We start from the raw sequence: 20,276 nt of genomic DNA, 5'->3' as shown, positions 1-20,276 counted from the left end.
GTGACTAATGCAGCCTGATGGCAAAGATTGTTTGCCTTATAACATATTGTAATGCCTTGCCACTTTGGGCAGTGATGATGTAATGAATTGATTATGAGTGTCCAAATGCTGTGTCTCGATGTTAAAAATGAGTTACTCAGCTTTACTGCTTCAGTGTAATGTACAATATATTTCTCTATTTCGTTTTACATTGTATTCTTATGCCATACATCTTATAATGGGATAATCCGAAACGCATCATGAGAAGTTAAAAATAAAGCAAAAATGTTTTAGCAACCAAGAGAAGTGCGTAATCATTAGCGCCAATATGGTCGCAGACAGCCTCGAAGACGTCTTGCATAAGGTGACGAAAAAATATTTCTCGGAAGGCCAAAGTCAGTGAGGCACTCCATTCTCAGAGTGTTTCAGAATGGTTCATCCGATCACAAGACTATAAAATTATCTTCTATATCAAAGAAGAGGGAACCTTGGAGTTCATTTTATCTGACGCATAGGGTTATAAACTTTTTATTTTCAAAGAAAACCACCTGATTTTACACTGGTATATCTTTTACATGACTAGGCGTAAAACCTTTACAACTGTGTTTCGTATAAAATTTTTCATTCACCTTTCATAAATTTACGATGTCTTCCACTGGACGCACGACAAACATCCAGACGACAGTCAAACTCGTCCCACACTTCTGCAAGCATATCTGGAGTTAGCGCTTTGACTGCTCTTGCTTTGCGGCATCACATTCACCCGGAGTTTCTGCAAGAAGAGACGCAGAGATGGAGATCTTCGCAAATCCTCCAAAACAAGCAATCACATACCGTGAGATCAAGCGAGCTTGGTTGCCAGTCCTGCATGCCGTTGCGACCGATCCACCGCTGAAGCGCACAACTGCTTGAAGTTGCTCTTACATTCAGGTAACAGTGTGTTGGTGCTCAATCCTCTTGGAAACATGAAAATTTCGGTATGATTTCACAGTTGCAGCAAAGTTCTGATTTACTGGTACCATTTTGGTGCTATTGTAGAGTGCTTTGAGCTGTAGGAAATGCTATGCTGTTCTCTCGCCGAAAATAACACGGCACAGTTGTAACAGAATTGCACATTGCTGCACCACGGAGTCTCCTGCCGACAACAATCTTTAGTTTCGGTGCCTGAGTGGAAGACACAGGGAAAGGTCGGGCGGTATCGGACAGTGCACTGTACCGGACAAGAGCTGTCTCTAAACAATAGCTTTGGTGACAGCGCAGGAACAAGACAGCTCACGCCATCCTGAATCAAATCAGCAGGAACAATGTGTTTCAGAGGGACAAGTTATCTTCTCCTGACACCTGGTGAGTCTTTCCGTGCAAGGACTTGACGTTGCAGCAGGGCTTAATTTTGGCTGGAATGCGTAAGAACAGCGTTGCAGGACCTTATTGCAACGTAACTACGAGGGTCGTTCAATAAGTAAGGCCCCGCATTTTTTTCTCAGAATACATTTATTGTTAAGACTCCGAATTTGGTGGCAATAAACATCAACATGTCTTGTCCATGTCTAATTTTTCTACGTAGTCTCCATCACGTTCTATGGCCGTACGCCAGCGTTGTGGGAGAGTATTCCCTGCTGGTAAAAGCTCTTCTCCTGTAGGCGTAGCCATGTTTTCGCTGCATGACCGACACTCTTCAAAGTGGGTTCCCTGTAGAGAATCTCTAAGCGGCCCAAAGAGATAGAAGTGCGAGGGTTCCAGGTCTGGATGAGGCAATGGTGTCCAGTGCCTGTGATAGGACGTATCAAGTGTGGCTGATCATGGAGCTGTGTTTCTGCATTCCCTGAGGTTGTAACTTTCTTTACCCATCGCCCAACTGTTCTCCTATCAACTGCAGCATAGCCATACACTGCACACAAACGCTTATAGATGTTCACCACGGTTCCTTTTCTGCACACAAGAATTCAACAACAGCATGCTGCTTGTAACGCGAGTCGTATGTAGACACCATTTTGACATTGTACTACGGCTCTGCCATCCGTCAGAGAGGTTCAAAACATCACCAGTGCACAGAACAAACATCAAATGTGAAGAAGCATAAGGACGTTTGTCTACGTATATTAATGGATTTAAAAAAAAACTGTGGGGCATTACTTATTGAACGACTCTCGTGTAATTACGGTCCCGGTGAAAGTTACGATGGGTGACCAAGCTGTTGCGATCAGCCAGGTAGTGTGTTGAGCGACTGTGTGTGTGTGTGTGTGTGTGTGTGTGTGTGTGTGTGTGTGTGTGTGTGTGTGTGTTCGTGTGTGTGTGCGTGTGCGTACAGGATACCCGTAATAAGTTGAGCCTTCGTTCTAAAGTTGCGATCGGAACAGATCGATAACCTTCATGTCGACTGTCTTTTATTTACGAGTGCCAGCAACCTCAGAGATCTACAGTATAACCAACGTAATTTGAGCTTCATTCTGAAGCTGTGGTCGGTACATCTCGGCCTCTGTTTTCCACTGCCAGTAACCTCAGCGATACAGTGGCATGGTGACGTGTCGTGCTGTGTGTATCAATGAGAAGTAAATAAGTAAGCAACAATTCAACATGAGCGTCCGTATAATGTGCTTCCACGAAATCTTGTTTATATAAAATTTTGTGTGTTTATTGATTATAAGAAATTATGTTTTAAAAACCTGAATTTTGAAAACACTATTTTGTAAAAAATAATTTCTCATAGTAAGTTTTATCACAAATTTTTAAAGATCAGATATTGTGATTTTTATGGCCGGTATGATTGAAGAGGTGTGTTCTGGCACCTAAGACCTTAGAACTAAAGCACACATTACAGTGCTTCTGTTTTGTTTGTAAGTCAGTAATATTACGTTTTTATTGTACCTTTAGACGCAACTGACATAGTCCTCTAAATTGTAGGTTCAAATGGCTCTGAGCTCTACGGGACCTAACATCTTATGTCATCAGTCCCCTAGAACTTAGAACTACTTAAACCTAACTAACATAAGGACATCACACAACACCCAGCCATCACGAGACAGAGAAAATCCCTGACCCCACCGGGAATCGAACCCGGGAACCCGGGCGTGGGAAGCGCGAACGCTACCGCGCGACCACGAGATGCGGGCTCTAAATTGTAGGCTGTGGCAATGTCTAAGAGATGAAATAACAACCGAACTGTCAAATTACCATAGTGATACGTTCGGTTTGTATCGGGCAAAGCGGTTTCGGGTTGAACCGTACAGGACAGACATCTTAAGAACTCAAAATTTTCGGCTTTCATCTTTATCAGGAAAGATAGAAATAAGGATATAAATGGGACGAAAATAACATGAAGAAAGGCGTATCTAGAAACGACAGTCAGGAAAGCGAGTGAGAAATATTTAGTTCCAAGAAGTATATTAGGTGACTCACTTACTGTTTTACGGCAAAACAAAGAGCTGACAACGAAACCTGTTGTAGGAAAGAATATGTCTGTTCGAGAAAATTTAATGATGACAAGGAAACAGTACTGCACAATTATGCTAAAGTTTGGATGACCAGCTTAGGCCGTTGAGTAAAGATGAGTTTTTAAGTCTAATGTACAAATATGCAGTGCAACTGAGAATAAGCTGCTGCAGAATAAGAATGGAAACCGGTAAGGAGTTTTACTATGATTTTACGTACAGATATGAAGACTTTAGACTCAGGACAGCTGAATCCACTATTTTTCAGCGAGCATCAGGTTTCAGCAAGAAAGAAATTGAAAGATTCTCTTAGGAATAGGTGAGTTGATGGAGGAGTTCAAGATTATAACCATTTAGGAGCCAATTTTCCTAGGCACAAAATGTTTAAATGTGTGTGAATTCCTAAGGGTCCAAACTGCTGAGGCCATCCGTCCCTAGATTTACACACTACTTAAACTAACTTATGCTAAAAACAACACACACATCCATGCCCGAGGGAGGACTCGAACTTTCGACGGGAGGGGCCGCACAACACGTGACCTGGCGTCTGAAACCGGCTCCTCGGCAAAGTGGTTGTCTGTACAAGGATACAAGGTGATTTAGACAAAATTTCTAGTTACTTTGATGAATGACATCTTGCTCTCAAAGTAGAAAAATCTAAGTTAGTGCAGATGAGTAGGAAAATAGACTTTTTACGTTCGACTACAGCATTAGTAGAGTCGAGCTTGACATAGTCACTTCCATTAAATATCTAGGCACAACTTTTCAAAGTGATATGAAGTGGAATGAGCACGTCAGGTTTTATTAGCAAAGACAAATGGCTGACTTCGGTTTATTGGGGGAAATTTATGAAAGCGTGGTTCATCTGTGTAGAAAACCGCAAATAAGACAATAGTGTGAGTATTTGAGATCCACACCAGATAGGACGAAAGGAATTTATCGAAGCAATTCAGAGGCAGGCTGCTAGATTTGTTACCGGTAAGTTCGATCAACGCGCAAGTATTACGGAGATCCTTTGAGAACTCATGAGAACCGCTAGAACCGCGAGAGGAAAGATGATGTTCTTTTGGAAGAGCACTATTGACTAAACTTAGTAAACCGGCATTTCAGGCTGACTGCAGAACGATTCTACTGCCGTAAACGTACATTTCGCGTAAGGACTATGAAGATGAGATTAGAGAGATTAGGGCTCGTACCGTGGTATATAGATAGTCGTTTTTCCCTCGCTCTGAAGGAAAAGGAAACGATTAGTAGTGGTAGAGGATACCCTTAGAAGGTACGATACAATGGCTAGTGGAGTGTGTATGTAGATGCAGCTGAATGAAAAACTTTTTGCAGTAAAAACGACATTATTACACATTCCACTTTTATATTCTTATACATTATAAGGTTACGTTAATGTGACAACAGCCTATGTTCGACGTCAACATGCACTAGGCACTCACAGTCAGGTGACAGCACACACAGTGGAGGCTGTATACAGCGTTCGCGGGAAAGCAGGAAACTGTGCAGTCGTTGCCGTAAGGAGGAAACTGATCGATTTATGTGACGTCCAAAAGGACATGATCTTTGGCTTTTAGGCCAAGTGTGGAAGCATTTCCGAAACGGTTGAGTTTGTAAACTGTTCACAAGCAACAGTGTTTAAAAAAAATACAGTGCCTGGCAGAATGGCGCTGTCCAAAACCGGCGCCGAGACAACTGCGGTGCACCATAGACCATAGATTACAGCCGTTAACGGCGACTGCGGAGACATTCTTGGGCGAATACAGGTGCAACTGCTGAGAAACAGGCCGCCCAGATGAACCAACGGGCTACCAACAGTGTCTGCTCAATGACCGTTCAGTGGACGTTACTGTGGAGGGGCCTTCGCAGCAGGCGCCTCGTTTATGGACCCGTGCTGACTTCTTCACCGACGAAGGCTGGAATTTGTACGCCAGTACCGTAACTGGGCGTCCACTGGGTGGTGACAAGTGTCCTATTCAGATGAGTCACGTTTTAAACTCCATCGGACTGATGGCCAATGGCGTATACGGCGTGAAACGTCTGAAAGCAAACACCCTGCAAACAGGACGGAGCAATGTGGTCCAGGGAATGTTTTCGGGGCATTCACTGGGTGGTCTTGTCATTCTGGAAGATGTAACGGATCAATACATGTATTCAAATATTCTTGGAGACCATGTCCAGCCCTATAAGCAGTCTATTTTTCTTCGGCACAGTGGCGTCCACCAGAAGGTCAGTAAAAAGTGTCACCAAGCTCGTAATGTAATTGAGTGGTTCAAAGAGCACTAAGATGAGTATACCATACTCCCCTGGCCATCAACCTCACCGAATTTATTTCCAATCGAGAATCTGTGGGAGCACCTCTATCAGGCTGTCCACGCCACGGATCCTCAACCTAGAAACCTTGCACAATTTGCCTTGGCGCTGGAGTCGGCATGGCTTCACATCCCTGTCGCTACCTTTAAGTACCTCAGTGACTTCTTGCATGTCTCGCAATGGTGCTCGCTGCAAAAGGTGATTATTCCGACTTTTGACAGGTGGTCACATTAATGTGACTAGACTTTTTTTTTCCTTTTGACATGGAATTTTGTAACTGTATTACGTTACGTACCATAGTACTGCTTCGTGCGAAGAACGTTCCCACACAACGTCCAGAAATCATCTTATGTTCGAAACAGTTTACGTGTCCGATACTACTCGACCTTCCTCCAGTCTTATGAAATGGGACGAATATTCTAGACATCCGTTGTAAGTTGTAGCTGCCCTGTGTCATTCTGGATATAAATATGACAGCAACAGTTTTGAGGCAGACATTTTAGGCAGACCTTTTTGATTACTGAGACGTAGTACTAATGGCTGATAGCGTCGAAATGTTTTCGACTCATAAAATTAATAATGCATTGAATAATATCTTTCTTACATTCTTGGCGAATACATGCAGCATTCCAAAGGATGTTCTCCCAATACTACACATTTATTTTAGAACGACAATTATTTGTTAATAAGTAATATCCAAATCACAATAAGCCTTTTCAGGTTGCGTATGTACACTACTGGCCATTAAAATTGCTACACGAAGAAGAAATGCAGATGATAAACGGGTATTCATTGGACAAATATATTATACTAGAACTGACATGTGCGTATTGTGACGGTCAAGTAGCTCGGCCACCACTGACCGGTCGTTTTCAATTGGTGAAACATCTGGAGAATGTGCTGGCGGCCAGGGCAGCAGTCGAATATTTTATGTATCCAGAAAGACCCGTACAGGACCTGCAACATGCGGTCGTCCATTATCCTGCTGAAATGTAGGATTTCGCAGGGATTGAATGAAGGGTAGAGCCACGGGTCGTGCCACATCTGAAATGTAACGTCCACTGTTCAAAGTGCCGTCAATGCGAACAAGAGGTGACCGAGACGTGTAACCAATGACACCCCATACCATCATGCCGGGTGATGTGCCAGTATGGCAATGACGAATACACCCTTCCAATGTGCGTTCACCGCGATGTCGCCAAAAACGGATGCGACCATCATCACGGTGTAAACAGAATCTGGATTAATCCGAAAAAAGGACCTTCTGCCATTCGTGCACCCAGGTTCGTCGTTGAGTACACCATCGCAGACGCTTCTGTCTGTGATGCTGAGACAAGGGTAACCGCAGCCATGGTCTACGAGCTGATAGTCCATCCTGATGCAAACGTCGTCGAACTGTTAGTGCAGATGGTTGTTATCTTGCAAACGTCCCCATCTGTTGACTCAGGGATCGAGATGTGACTTCACGACCCGTTACAGCCATGCGGATAAGATGCCTGTCATCCAGACTGCTAGTGATACGAGGCCGTTGGGATCTAGCACGGCGTTCCGTATTACCCTCCTGAACCTACAGATTCCATATTCTGCTAACAGTCATTGGATCTCGACCAACGCGAGCAGTAATGTCGCGATACGATAAACTGCAATCGCGATGGGCTACAATACGACCTTCATCAAAGTCGGAAACGTGATGGTACGCATTTCTCCTCCTTACACGAGCCATCACAACAACGTTTCACCAGGCAACGTCGGTCAACTGCTGTTTGTGTATGAGAAATTGGTTGTGAACTTTCCTCATGTCAGCACGTTGTAGGTGTCGCCACCGGCGCCAACCCTTTGTGAATGCTCTGAAAAGATAATCATTTGCATATCACAGCATCTTCTTCCTGTCGGTTAAATTTCACGTCTGTAGCACGTCATCTTCGTGGTGTAGCAATTTTAATGGCCAGTAGTGTAATACAACTTTCTGCGCCAGCTTTCAGAATCACGACTAATTGTGAAAAACGATCTAACTAATGACGAGGGATACCCTTCGGAACTCACCGTGAAAAAATAAATTGTTTGTACTACTCAACAATACATTTTCCATTCTACTTGCCCTTGTGCTACAACATCGGAAAATCCGCACCTGTAGCTGACTGTTCAGCGTCCAAGTGGAGGACACGGGTTCGATCCAGGTAGTCCTATCGATTTTTCTTTGATGAGAGGACTGTTAGCGATCCATTCAGTTTCCTGACGCCAATAAAGCTGCGTGCCCTGGTGGTAGCGGCTCCACGGTCTGGAAAGTCTGCAAAACGGCCGGGAGAGCGGTGTGCTGGCCACATGGCGCTCCGTACCGCGCCCACCTGAAGCCACGAGGTGGCCGGTGGACGCCCCTTGGGCCTTCACGGCCTACACGACGAGCTTGTTTTAAGTAATATAGGAAAAAACTTTTGTCCTTTGCTAGTCCTTATGTATTTATTACGGTTGTGCAAAAATTAACTGTATATGGTGTCTTTAGTACTTTATGCGCCACTAGTGAGCTGTTTAATGAATTTCATTTACAGAAATCTCGATGTACGCAAATCACTTACATTTCCTTGTTTAGAGATCTGAAGAATCATTCACTGTTCGAATGCATGTTATACAGCTTCCTTCGGTGGATCTGGCGTCGGACTGGCCATTTCGCAGTCACTTACTCTGACAGTTATGCTACAGTTCGGTATCCTGCAAATGACCGAGGTCCTTAGTCAGATGACGTCGGTGGAGAGAATCCTCGAATATACCAAAATTCCATCCGAAGCAGCTTTGGAGTCGACACCAGGTAAGAAATCATAGTAAATTAAATATTGCAACATCTAAATTTAATAGGCTCCTAGATGCTGCTTAACAACAAAGAGATGTTGAGTGTTCTCCCAGCGATTACATTGCCTCGCAAAAAGCGTGAGGCACCCACAAGGCGAGGAGGAAACGAAATGAAACTTCACGGGTTGAGAGGGCCTTTGATTACAAAATCGACTCAGATTTACAAACGACTTGGCATTATGGGCCCATTTATCTGTATACGTTGCACCCCCTCTGCCGTGATGCAAGCGCTGATTCGATTTAGAAGGCACTGTATCTTCTTCCGAGGTAAGCTGCACGACAGCTGTATTAGCTGTTTCTTGATGCCTTTGATACTGGGACTGAGATAACTGAGATACTGTTCACGTCCGAACTGGTTCCAGAAGTGTTCTTTGAAGGACAGATCTGCTGGGCGTTCCTGGCCACAGGAGTAGTCAATATCACGTATCTGATAGAGACATGTATAATGTGTGAATGAGCATTGTGCTACAGACAAATGGCACCACGAATCTGTCGCATCAGAGGTAATACACGAGGCGCGGGACGACTCATGCCGTCAGTTCCGTCAGCCACTACAAGCCCTATCAGTTTTACTGCTACGCCTCTCCAAAGGGTGACAACAATGGCAGCTTGCCATTGTTGTCGCCCTTTGGCGACTCATCGCTGAACACAGTGCAGCTCTGCTCATCGGCTGTCCACGCTTCCCGTCCCGGCCACGTTACCACTCCAAAAGCAGCCGTCTGTGTTGTGCTGTTGCCCGCAGCCTGCACATGGGACGGTTATTCGCTAGTGCGCCTGCTGCTGGTCTCCGACTAATCATGTGGGGTGACGCATAATGTCGCAGGAGGTCCATTTCTTGCTCTCGGAGCACGCGCAGATGCAGATGTGAAGGGGTTACCAAGTTACCAATGGAGAATCACAATGACGCCCCTTCCAGGCAATGTCAGTTGCTGATAACGCTGTCTCTCACGAATAGGCGGCATCTCCGTGTCATTCAAAGCGTTCACTTACCGTTTGACGCTGTTGTTGGCCCTTATATATCACATCAGGTTTGGTAACAACAGTAAACGTGAACAGTACTAATGCACTCTGGTGACCGTTCTATTGTCACAGAGAACTAAACCTATTTCTTTAAATTCTCCCCTACAGTGAGCTCATATGCAAAATTACATTGACACCCGACCATGTCTTCCAGGTGCTTCACTTTTTTTGTCAGACTGTATAGTTCAAATACCGAATTTTTGTGCCAGTCTCATATTTTAGATTTTAAAGTGCTTATCTTTGTATCGTATTTGTAGGTAACGTCTATAAATACTCACCCAGCGCTGTAGAACTGTAGTCAGACATGGCGTCATTGGCCGGGAGGACCCTTACGGAGCAGGTAAGGCCGCCTTGGTGCAGGTCTTACTACATTCGACGGCACACTGTGCGACCTGCGCGCCGGATGGGGATGGAATAATGATGAAGACAACACAACACCCAGTCCCTGAGCGGAGAAGATCCCCGACCCAGCCGGGAATTGAACTCGGTCCCCTGAGGACGGCAGCCCGTCATGCTGACCATTCAGCTATCGGGGCGGACGCAGTGAGACATTGAACTAGCATTCCAGAAGATCGATGTTCAATTACCTGTCCAGAAATCCACATATAGGTTTTCCACGGTTACCCAAAATCGCCCAGAGGAAACTTTGGGATACTTCCTTCGAAAGGGACGTGGCCAACGTCCTTCAAAATCTCTCTCCAGTCAGAGTGTGCCTTTCATCTCTAATGATGTTGTCGTTCAACGGGCGCTATGCCCAGTTCCAATATTACATTTTCGTAACATTAACCCTACCGGAATACTGATTTTAAATTGAAACTTCCTGGCAGATTAAAACTGTGTGCCCGACCGAGACTCGAACTCGGGACCTTTGCCTTTCGCGGGCAAGCGCTCTACCATCTGAGCTACCGAAACACGACTCACGCCCGGTACTCACAGCTTTACCTCTGCCAGTATCCGTCTCCTACCTTCCAAACTTTACAGAAGCTCTACTGCGAACCTTGCAGAACTAGCACTCCTGAAAGAAAGGATATTGCGGAGACATGGCTTAGCCACAGCCTGGGGGATGTTTCCAGAATGAGATTTTCACTCTGCAGCGGAGTGTGCGCTGATATGAAACTTCCTGGCAGATTAAAACTGTGTGCCCGACCGAGACTCGAACTCGGGACCTTTGCCTTTCGCGGGCAAGCGCTCTACCATCTGAGCTACCGAAGCACGACTCACGCCCGGTACTCACAGCTTTACCTCTGCCAGTATCCGTCTCCTACCTTCCAAACTTTACAGAAGCTCTCCTGCGAACCTTGCAGAACTAGCACTCCTGAAAGAAAGGATATTGCGGAGACATGGCTTAGCCACAGCCTGGGGGATGTTTCCAGAATGAGATTTTCACTCTGCAGCGGAGTGTGCGCTGATATGAAACTTCCTGGCAGATTAAAACTGTGTGCCCGACCGAGACTCGAACTCGGGACCTTTGCCTTTCGCGGGCAAGCGCAGGAGAGCTTCTGTAAAGTTTGGAAGGTAGGAGACGGATACTGGCAGAGGTAAAGCTGTGAGTACCGGGCGTGAGTCGTGCTTCGGTAGCTCAGATGGTAGAGCGCTTGCCCGCGAAAGGCAAAGGTCCCGAGTTCGAGTCTCGGTCGGGCACACAGTTTTAATCTGCCAGGAAGTTTCATATCAGCGCACACTCCGCTGCAGAGTGAAAATCTCATTCTGGAAACATCCCCCAGGCTGTGGCTAAGCCACGTCTCCGCAATATCCTTTCTTTCAGGAGTGCTAGTTCTGCAAGGTTCGCAGGAGAGCTTCTGTAAAGTTTGGAAGGTAGGAGACGGATACTGGCAGAGGTAAAGCTGTGAGTACCGGGCGTGAGTCGTGCTTCGGTAGCTCAGATGGTAGAGCGCTTGCCCGCGAAAGGCAAAGGTCCCGAGTTCGAGTCTCGGTCGGGCACACAGTTTTAATCTGCCAGGAAGTTTCATATCAGCGCACACTCCGCTGCAGAGTGAAAATCTCATTCTGGAAACATCCCCCAGGCTGTGGCTAAGCCATGTCTCCGCAATATCCTTTCTTTCAGGAGTGCTAGTTCTGCAAGGTTCGCAGGAGAGCTTCTGTAAAGTTTGGAAGGTAGGAGACGGATACTGGCAGAGGTAAAGCTGTGAGTACCGGGCGTGAGTCGTGCTTCGGTAGCTCAGATGGTAGAGCGCTTGCCCGCGAAAGGCAAAGGTCCCGAGTTCGAGTCTCGGTCGGGCACACAGTTTTAATCTGCCAGGAAGTTTCATATCAGCGCACACTCCGCTGCAGAGTGAAAATCTCATTCTGGAAACATCCCCCAGGCTGTGGCTAAGCCATGTCTCCGCAATATCCTTTCTTTCAGGAGTGCTAGTTCTGCAAGGTTCGCAGGAGAGCTTCTGTAAAGTTTGGAAGGTAGGAGACGGATACTGGCAGAGGTAAAGCTGTGAGTACCGGGCGTGAGTCGTGCTTCGGTAGCTCAGATGGTAGAGCGCTTGCCCGCGAAAGGCAAAGGTCCCGAGTTCGAGTCTCGGTCGGGCACACAGTTTTAATCTGCCAGGAAGTTTCATATCAGCGCACACTCCGCTGCAGAGTGAAAATCTCATTCTGGAAACATCCCCCAGGCTGTGGCTAAGCCATGTCTCCGCAATATCCTTTCTTTCAGGAGTGCTAGTTCTGCAAGGTTCGCAGGAGAGCTTCTGTAAAGTTTGGAAGGTAGGAGACGGATACTGGCAGAGGTAAAGCTGTGAGTACCGGGCGTGAGTCGTGCTTCGGTAGCTCAGATGGTAGAGCACTTGCCCGCGAAAGGCAAAGGTCCCGAGTTCGAGTCTCGGTCGGGCACACAGTTTTAATCTGCCAGGAAGTTTCATATCAGCGCACACTCCGCTGCAGAGTGAAAATCTCATTCTGGAAACATCCCCCAGGCTGTGGCTAAGCCATGTCTCCGCAATATCCTTTCTTTCAGGAGTGCTAGTTCTGCAAGGTTCGCAGGAGAGCTTCTGTAAAGTTTGGAAGGTAGGAGACGGATACTGGCAGAGGTAAAGCTGTGAGTACCGGGCGTGAGTCGTGCTTCGGTAGCTCAGATGGTAGAGCGCTTGCCCGCGAAAGGCAAAGGTCCCGAGTTCGAGTCTCGGTCGGGCACACAGTTTTAATCTGCCAGGAAGTTTCATATCAGCGCACACTCCGCTGCAGAGTGAAAATCTCATTCTGGAAACATCCCCCAGGCTGTGGCTAAGCCATGTCTCCGCAATATCCTTTCTTTCAGGAGTGCTAGTTCTGCAAGGTTCGCAGGAGAGCTTCTGTAAAGTTTGGAAGGTAGGAGACGGATACTGGCAGAGGTAAAGCTGTGAGTACCGGGCGTGAGTCGTGCTTCGGTAGCTCAGATGGTAGAGCGCTTGCCCGCGAAAGGCAAAGGTCCCGAGTTCGAGTCTCGGTCGGGCACACAGTTTTAATCTGCCAGGAAGTTTCATATCAGCGCACACTCCGCTGCAGAGTGAAAATCTCATTCTGGAAACATCCCCCAGGCTGTGGCTAAGCCATGTCTCCGCAATATCCTTTCTTTCAGGAGTGCTAGTTCTGCAAGGTTCGCAGGAGAGCTTCTGTAAAGTTTGGAAGGTAGGAGACGGATACTGGCAGAGGTAAAGCTGTGAGTACCGGGCGTGAGTCGTGCTTCGGTAGCTCAGATGGTAGAGCGCTTGCCCGCGAAAGGCAAAGGTCCCGAGTTCGAGTCTCGGTCGGGCACACAGTTTTAATCTGCCAGGAAGTTTCATATCAGCGCACACTCCGCTGCAGAGTGAAAATCTCATTCTGGAAACATCCCCCAGGCTGTGGCTAAGCCATGTCTCCGCAATATCCTTTCTTTCAGGAGTGCTAGTTCTGCAAGGTTCGCAGGAGAGCTTCTGTAAAGTTTGGAAGGTAGGAGACGGATACTGGCAGAGGTAAAGCTGTGAGTACCGGGCGTGAGTCGTGCTTCGGTAGCTCAGATGGTAGAGCGCTTGCCCGCGAAAGGCAAAGGTCCCGAGTTCGAGTCTCGGTCGGGCACACAGTTTTAATCTGCCAGGAAGTTTCATATCAGCGCACACTCCGCTGCAGAGTGAAAGTCTCATTCTGGAAACATCCCCCAGGCTGTGGCTAAGCCATGTCTCCGCAATATCCTTTCTTTCAGGAGTGCTAGTTCTGCAAGGTTCGCAGGAGAGCTTCTGTAAAGTTTGGAAGGTAGGAGACGGATACTGGCAGAGGTAAAGCTGTGAGTACCGGGCGTGAGTCGTGCTTCGGTAGCTCAGATGGTAGAGCGCTTGCCCGCGAAAGGCAAAGGTCCCGAGTTCGAGTCTCGGTCGGGCACACAGTTTTAATCTGCCAGGAAGTTTCATATCAGCGCACACTCCGCTGCAGAGTGAAAATCTCATTCTGGAAACATCCCCCAGGCTGTGGCTAAGCCATGTCTCCGCAATATCCTTTCTTTCAGGAGTGCTAGTTCTGCAAGGTTCGCAGGAGAGCTTCTGTAAAGTTTGGAAGGTAGGAGACGGATACTGGCAGAGGTAAAGCTGTGAGTACCGGGCGTGAGTCGTGCTTCGGTAGCTCAGATGGTAGAGCGCTTGCCCGCGAAAGGCAAAGGTCCCGAGTTCGAGTCTCGGTCGGGCACACAGTTTTAATCTGCCAGGAAGTTTCATATCAGCGCACACTCCGCTGCAGAGTGAAAATCTCATTCTGGAAACATCCCCCAGGCTGTGGCTAAGCCATGTCTCCGCAATATCCTTTCTTTCAGGAGTGCTAGTTCTGCAAGGTTCGCAGGAGAGCTTCTGTAAAGTTTGGAAGGTAGGAGACGGATACTGGCAGAGGTAAAGCTGTGAGTACCGGGCGTGAGTCGTGCTTCGGTAGCTCAGATGGTAGAGCGCTTGCCCGCGAAAGGCAAAGGTCCCGAGTTCGAGTCTCGGTCGGGCACACAGTTTTAATCTGCCAGGAAGTTTCATATCAGCGCACACTCCGCTGCAGAGTGAAAATCTCATTCTGGAAACATCCCCCAGGCTGTGGCTAAGCCATGTCTCCGCAATATCCTTTCTTTCAGGAGTGCTAGTTCTGCAAGGTTCGCAGGAGAGCTTCTGTAAAGTTTGGAAGGTAGGAGACGGATACTGGCAGAGGTAAAGCTGTGAGTACCGGGCGTGAGTCGTGCTTCGGTAGCTCAGATGGTAGAGCGCTTGCCCGCGAAAGGCAAAGGTCCCGAGTTCGAGTCTCGGTCGGGCACACAGTTTTAATCTGCCAGGAAGTTTCATATCAGCGCACACTCCGCTGCAGAGTGAAAATCTCATTCTGGAAACATCCCCCAGGCTGTGGCTAAGCCATGTCTCCGCAATATCCTTTCTTTCAGGAGTGCTAGTTCTGCAAGGTTCGCAGGAGAGCTTCTGTAAAGTTTGGAAGGTAGGAGACGGATACTGGCAGAGGTAAAGCTGTGAGTACCGGGCGTGAGTCGTGCTTCGGTAGCTCAGATGGTAGAGCGCTTGCCCGCGAAAGGCAAAGGTCCCGAGTTCGAGTCTCGGTCGGGCACACGGTTTTAACCTGCCAGGAAGTTTCATATCAGCGCACACTCCGCTGCAGAGTAAAAATCTCATTCTGGAAACATCCCCCAGGCTGTGGCTAAGCCATGTCTCCGGAATATCCTTTCTTTCAGGAGTGCTAGTTCTGCAAGGTTCGCAGGAGAGCTTCTGTAAAGTTTGGAAGGTAGGAGACGGATACTGGCAGAGGTAAAGCTGTGAGTACCGGGCGTGAGTCGTGCTTCGGTAGCTCAGATGGTAGAGCGCTTGCCCGCGAAAGGCAAAGGTCCCGAGTTCGAGTCTCGGTCGGGCACACAGTTTTAATCTGCCAGGAAGTTTCATATCAGCGCACACTCCGCTGCAGAGTGAAAATCTCATTCTGGAAACATCCCCCAGGCTGTGGCTAAGCCATGTCTCCGCAATATCCTTTCTTTCAGGAGTGCTAGTTCTGCAAGGTTCGCAGGAGAGCTTCTGTAAAGTTTGGAAGGTAGGAGACGGATACTGGCAGAGGTAAAGCTGTGAGTACCGGGCGTGAGTCGTGCTTCGGTAGCTCAGATGGTAGAGCGCTTGCCCGCGAAAGGCAAAGGTCCCGAGTTCGAGTCTCGGTCGGGCACACAGTTTTAATCTGCCAGGAAGTTTCATATCAGCGCACACTCCGCTGCAGAGTGAAAATCTCATTCTGGAAACATCCCCCAGGCTGTGGCTAAGCCATGTCTCCGCAATATCCTTTCTTTCAGGAGTGCTAGTTCTGCAAGGTTCGCAGGAGAGCTTCTGTAAAGTTTGGAAGGTAGGAGACGGATACTGGCAGAGGTAAAGCTGTGAGTACCGGGCGTGAGTCGTGCTTCGGTAGCTCAGATGGTAGAGCGCTTGCCCACGAAAGGCAAAGGTCCCGAGTTCGAGTCTCGGTCGGGCACACAGTTTTAATCTGCCAGGAAGTTTCATATCAGCGCACACTCCGCTGCAGAGTGAAAATCTCATTCTGGAAACATCCCCCAGGCTGTGGCTAAGCCATGTCTCCGCAATATCCTTTCTTTCAGGAGTGCTAGTTCTGCAAGGTTCGCAGGAGAGCTTCTGTAAAGTTTGGAAGGTAGGAGACGGATACTGGCAGAGGTAAAGCTGTGAGTACCGGGCGTGAGTCGTGCTTCGGTAGCTCAGATGGTAGAGCACTTGCCCGCGAAAGGCAAAGGTCCCGAGTTCGAGTCTCGGTCGGGCACACAGTTTTAATCTGCCAGGAAGTTTCATATCAGCGCACACTCCGCTGCAGAGTGAAAATCTCATTCTGGAAACATCCCCCAGGCTGTGGCTAAGCCATGTCTCCGGAATATCCTTTCTTTCAGGAGTGCTAGTTCTGCAAGGTTCGCAGGAGAGCTTCTGTAAAGTTTGGAAGGTAGGAGACGGATACTGGCAGAGGTAAAGCTGTGAGTACCGGGCGTGAGTCGTGCTTCGGTAGCTCAGATGGTAGAGCGCTTGCCCGCGAAAGGCAAAGGTCCCGAGTTCGAGTCTCGGTCGGGCACACAGTTTTAATCTGCCAGGAAGTTTCATATCAGCGCACACTCCGCTGCAGAGTGAAAATCTCATTCTGGAAACATCCCCCAGGCTGTGGCTAAGCCATGTCTCCGCAATATCCTTTCTTTCAGGAGTGCTAGTTCTGCAAGGTTCGCAGGAGAGCTTCTGTAAAGTTTGGAAGGTAGGAGACGGATACTGGCAGAGGTAAAGCTGTGAGTACCGGGCGTGAGTCGTGCTTCGGTAGCTCAGATGGTAGAGCACTTGCCCGCGAAAGGCAAAGGTCCCGAGTTCGAGTCTCGGTCGGGCACACAGTTTTAATCTGCCAGGAAGTTTCATATCAGCGCACACTCCGCTGCAGAGTGAAAATCTCATTCTGGAAACATCCCCCAGGCTGTGGCTAAGCCATGTCTCCGCAATATCCTTTCTTTCAGGAGTGCTAGTTCTGCAAGGTTCGCAGGAGAGCTTCTGTAAAGTTTGGAAGGTAGGAGACGGATACTGGCAGAGGTAAAGCTGTGAGTACCGGGCGTGAGTCGTGCTTCGGTAGCTCAGATGGTAGAGCGCTTGCCCGCGAAAGGCAAAGGTCCCGAGTTCGAGTCTCGGTCGGGCACACAGTTTTAATCTGCCAGGAAGTTTCATATCAGCGCACACTCCGCTGCAGAGTGAAAATCTCATTCTGGAAACATCCCCCAGGCTGTGGCTAAGCCATGTCTCCGCAATATCCTTTCTTTCAGGAGTGCTAGTTCTGCAAGGTTCGCAGGAGAGCTTCTGTAAAGTTTGGAAGGTAGGAGACGGATACTGGCAGAGGTAAAGCTGTGAGTACCGGGCGTGAGTCGTGCTTCGGTAGCTCAGATGGTAGAGCGCTTGCCCGCGAAAGGCAAAGGTCCCGAGTTCGAGTCTCGGTCGGGCACACAGTTTTAATCTGCCAGGAAGTTTCATATCAGCGCACACTCCGCTGCAGAGTGAAAATCTCATTCTGGAAACATCCCCCAGGCTGTGGCTAAGCCATGTCTCCGCAATATCCTTTCTTTCAGGAGTGCTAGTTCTGCAAGGTTCGCAGGAGAGCTTCTGTAAAGTTTGGAAGGTAGGAGACGGATACTGGCAGAGGTAAAGCTGTGAGTACCGGGCGTGAGTCGTGCTTCGGTAGCTCAGATGGTAGAGCGCTTGCCCGCGAAAGGCAAAGGTCCCGAGTTCGAGTCTCGGTCGGGCACACAGTTTTAATCTGCCAGGAAGTTTCATATCAGCGCACACTCCGCTGCAGAGTGAAAATCTCATTCTGGAAACATCCCCCAGGCTGTGGCTAAGCCATGTCTCCGCAATATCCTTTCTTTCAGGAGTGCTAGTTCTGCAAGGTTCGCAGGAGAGCTTCTGTAAAGTTTGGAAGGTAGGAGACGGATACTGGCAGAGGTAAAGCTGTGAGTACCGGGCGTGAGTCGTGCTTCGGTAGCTCAGATGGTAGAGCGCTTGCCCGCGAAAGGCAAAGGTCCCGAGTTCGAGTCTCGGTCGGGCACACAGTTTTAATCTGCCAGGAAGTTTCATATCAGCGCACACTCCGCTGCAGAGTGAAAATCTCATTCTGGAAACATCCCACAGGCTGTGGCTAAGCCATGTCTCCGCAATATCCTTTCTTTCAGGAGTGCTAGTTCTGCAAGGTTCGCAGGAGAGCTTCTGTAAAGTTTGGAAGGTAGGAGACGGATACTGGCAGAGGTAAAGCTGTGAGTACCGGGCGTGAGTCGTGCTTCGGTAGCTCAGATGGTAGAGCGCTTGCCCGCGAAAGGCAAAGGTCCCGAGTTCGAGTCTCGGTCGGGCACACAGTTTTAATCTGCCAGGAAGTTTCATATCAGCGCACACTCCGCTGCAGAGTGAAAATCTCATTCTGGAAACATCCCACAGGCTGTGGCTAAGCCATGTCTCCGCAATATCCTTTCTTTCAGGAGTGCTAGTTCTGCAAGGTTCGCAGGAGAGCTTCTGTAAAGTTTGGAAGGTAGGAGACGGATACTGGCAGAGGTAAAGCTGTGAGTACCGGGCGTGAGTCGTGCTTCGGTAGCTCAGATGGTAGAGCGCTTGCCCGCGAAAGGCAAAGGTCCCGAGTTCGAGTCTCGGTCGGGCACACAGTTTTAATCTGCCAGGAAGTTTCATATCAGCGCACACTCCGCTGCAGAGTGAAAATCTCATTCTGATTTTAAATTATCTGCTAAGCTCATGTACACTGGCGTGACGGAAGTCATGGGATACCGATACACACACATTCAGATGGCGGTAGTATCGTGTACAAAAAACAAGAAAGGTCAGTACATTGACGGAGCTGTCATTTCTACTTAGGTGATCCATCTGAAGAGGTTTTCGATGTGATTATGACCGCACGAGGGGGATTAACAGGCTTTGTACGCAGAACGGTAATTGGAACTAGACGCATTTGCTAAATCGTTAGGTAATTCAATATTCCGAGATCCACAGTTGCAAGAGTGTTCCGAGATTACCAGATTTGAGGCATTGCCTGTCACCACGTGCAACGCAGTGGTCGACCCCCTTCACCCTACTGCTGAGAGCAGATGCGTTTATATATAGTTGTCTGTGCTAACAGACAAGCAACACTGCGTGAAGTACCCTCTGAAATTAATGTGAGTTGCACGACGAACGTAAACAGTGAGCCGAAATTTGGCGTTAACGGGCTATGCCAGCAGATGACCGACGCGATTGCCTTTTCTTGACTGGAAATGGTTGTATTCGGTCATTCATAGACTTTATGGTGCCACACAAAACATGCAGAAAATTCTACACCCTCATCACTTTCGCAATTACTGATGGCCGTAGAGGTAGCATGGCCAATGTTACTACAGGAATTTCCAATGACTTGTTGAGTCCATGCATCGTCGGAAAAAAATGGTTCAAATAGCTCTGAGCACTATGGGACTTAACATCTGTGGTCATCAGTCCCCTAGAACTTAGAACTACTTAAACCTAACTAACCTAAGGACATCACACACATCCATGCCCGAGGCAGGATTCGAACCTGCGACCGTAGTAGTCACGCGGTTCCGGACTGAGCGCCTTAACCGCGAGACCACCGCGGCCGGCCTGCATCGTCGAGTTGATACATTATGTCGTGAAGGAGGAGATCCAACATGGTATTGGGAGGTATCCCATGACTTTTGTTACCTGAGCGTATAGCCTCCATTTCATTTCTTAAGTAAATCAGGTGAACCGTAGTTCTTTATTTAGTTAGTATTTTTTACCTAGGGACTTCAGAAAATAGGTTACACATGTCCCACTATGAGGCCACTGCGGGTTTTCTTCACACATAGTTCTGCTGCAGTACTCATATCTGGTGAATCACAGTGTGGGAGTGACATGGCGATGCAACTGGAAACGTACTCCTATGCTGAAGTAAGCGGGTCTTTTCGATTCTTGTGGGCAAAACGTCTAAACTACACTCACATTCGCCATGATATTCTGTCGGTATGTGGACCAAATGAACTGCCGCATCCAGCCGTAATAAAATGACAACAACAAATTGGCCAAGAATACACAGACGCGGGGGATGTTGAGCAGGAAGTTCAGGTCTCACACCATGCCATTTACTTCTTTTCGGCAAGCTGAGAACATACCTCGAGTACTGTAGGGGAAAGAAACGTTCCAACGATGAGGGAGTTCACAC

The 20,276-nt window shown here is 48.1% G+C and overlaps 1 protein-coding gene across 1 annotated transcript in view; it reads left to right on the top strand.

The window, feature by feature from the left end:
* Positions 1-20,276, top strand: part of LOC126334648 (ATP-binding cassette sub-family C member 4-like) — a 225,429-nt gene that overhangs the window by 158,508 nt on the left and 46,645 nt on the right. The window contains exon 20 of the mRNA XM_049997093.1: positions 8,353-8,526. Coding sequence (XP_049853050.1) covers positions 8,353-8,526 — 174 coding nt within the window. The remainder of the gene's footprint in view (positions 1-8,352; positions 8,527-20,276) is intronic.

Source organism: Schistocerca gregaria, chromosome 2 (assembly GCF_023897955.1).
Source record: "Schistocerca gregaria isolate iqSchGreg1 chromosome 2, iqSchGreg1.2, whole genome shotgun sequence".
Taxonomy (NCBI): Eukaryota; Metazoa; Arthropoda; class Insecta; order Orthoptera; family Acrididae; genus Schistocerca; species Schistocerca gregaria.
This window is presented reverse-complemented; position numbering and strand designations above follow the sequence as displayed.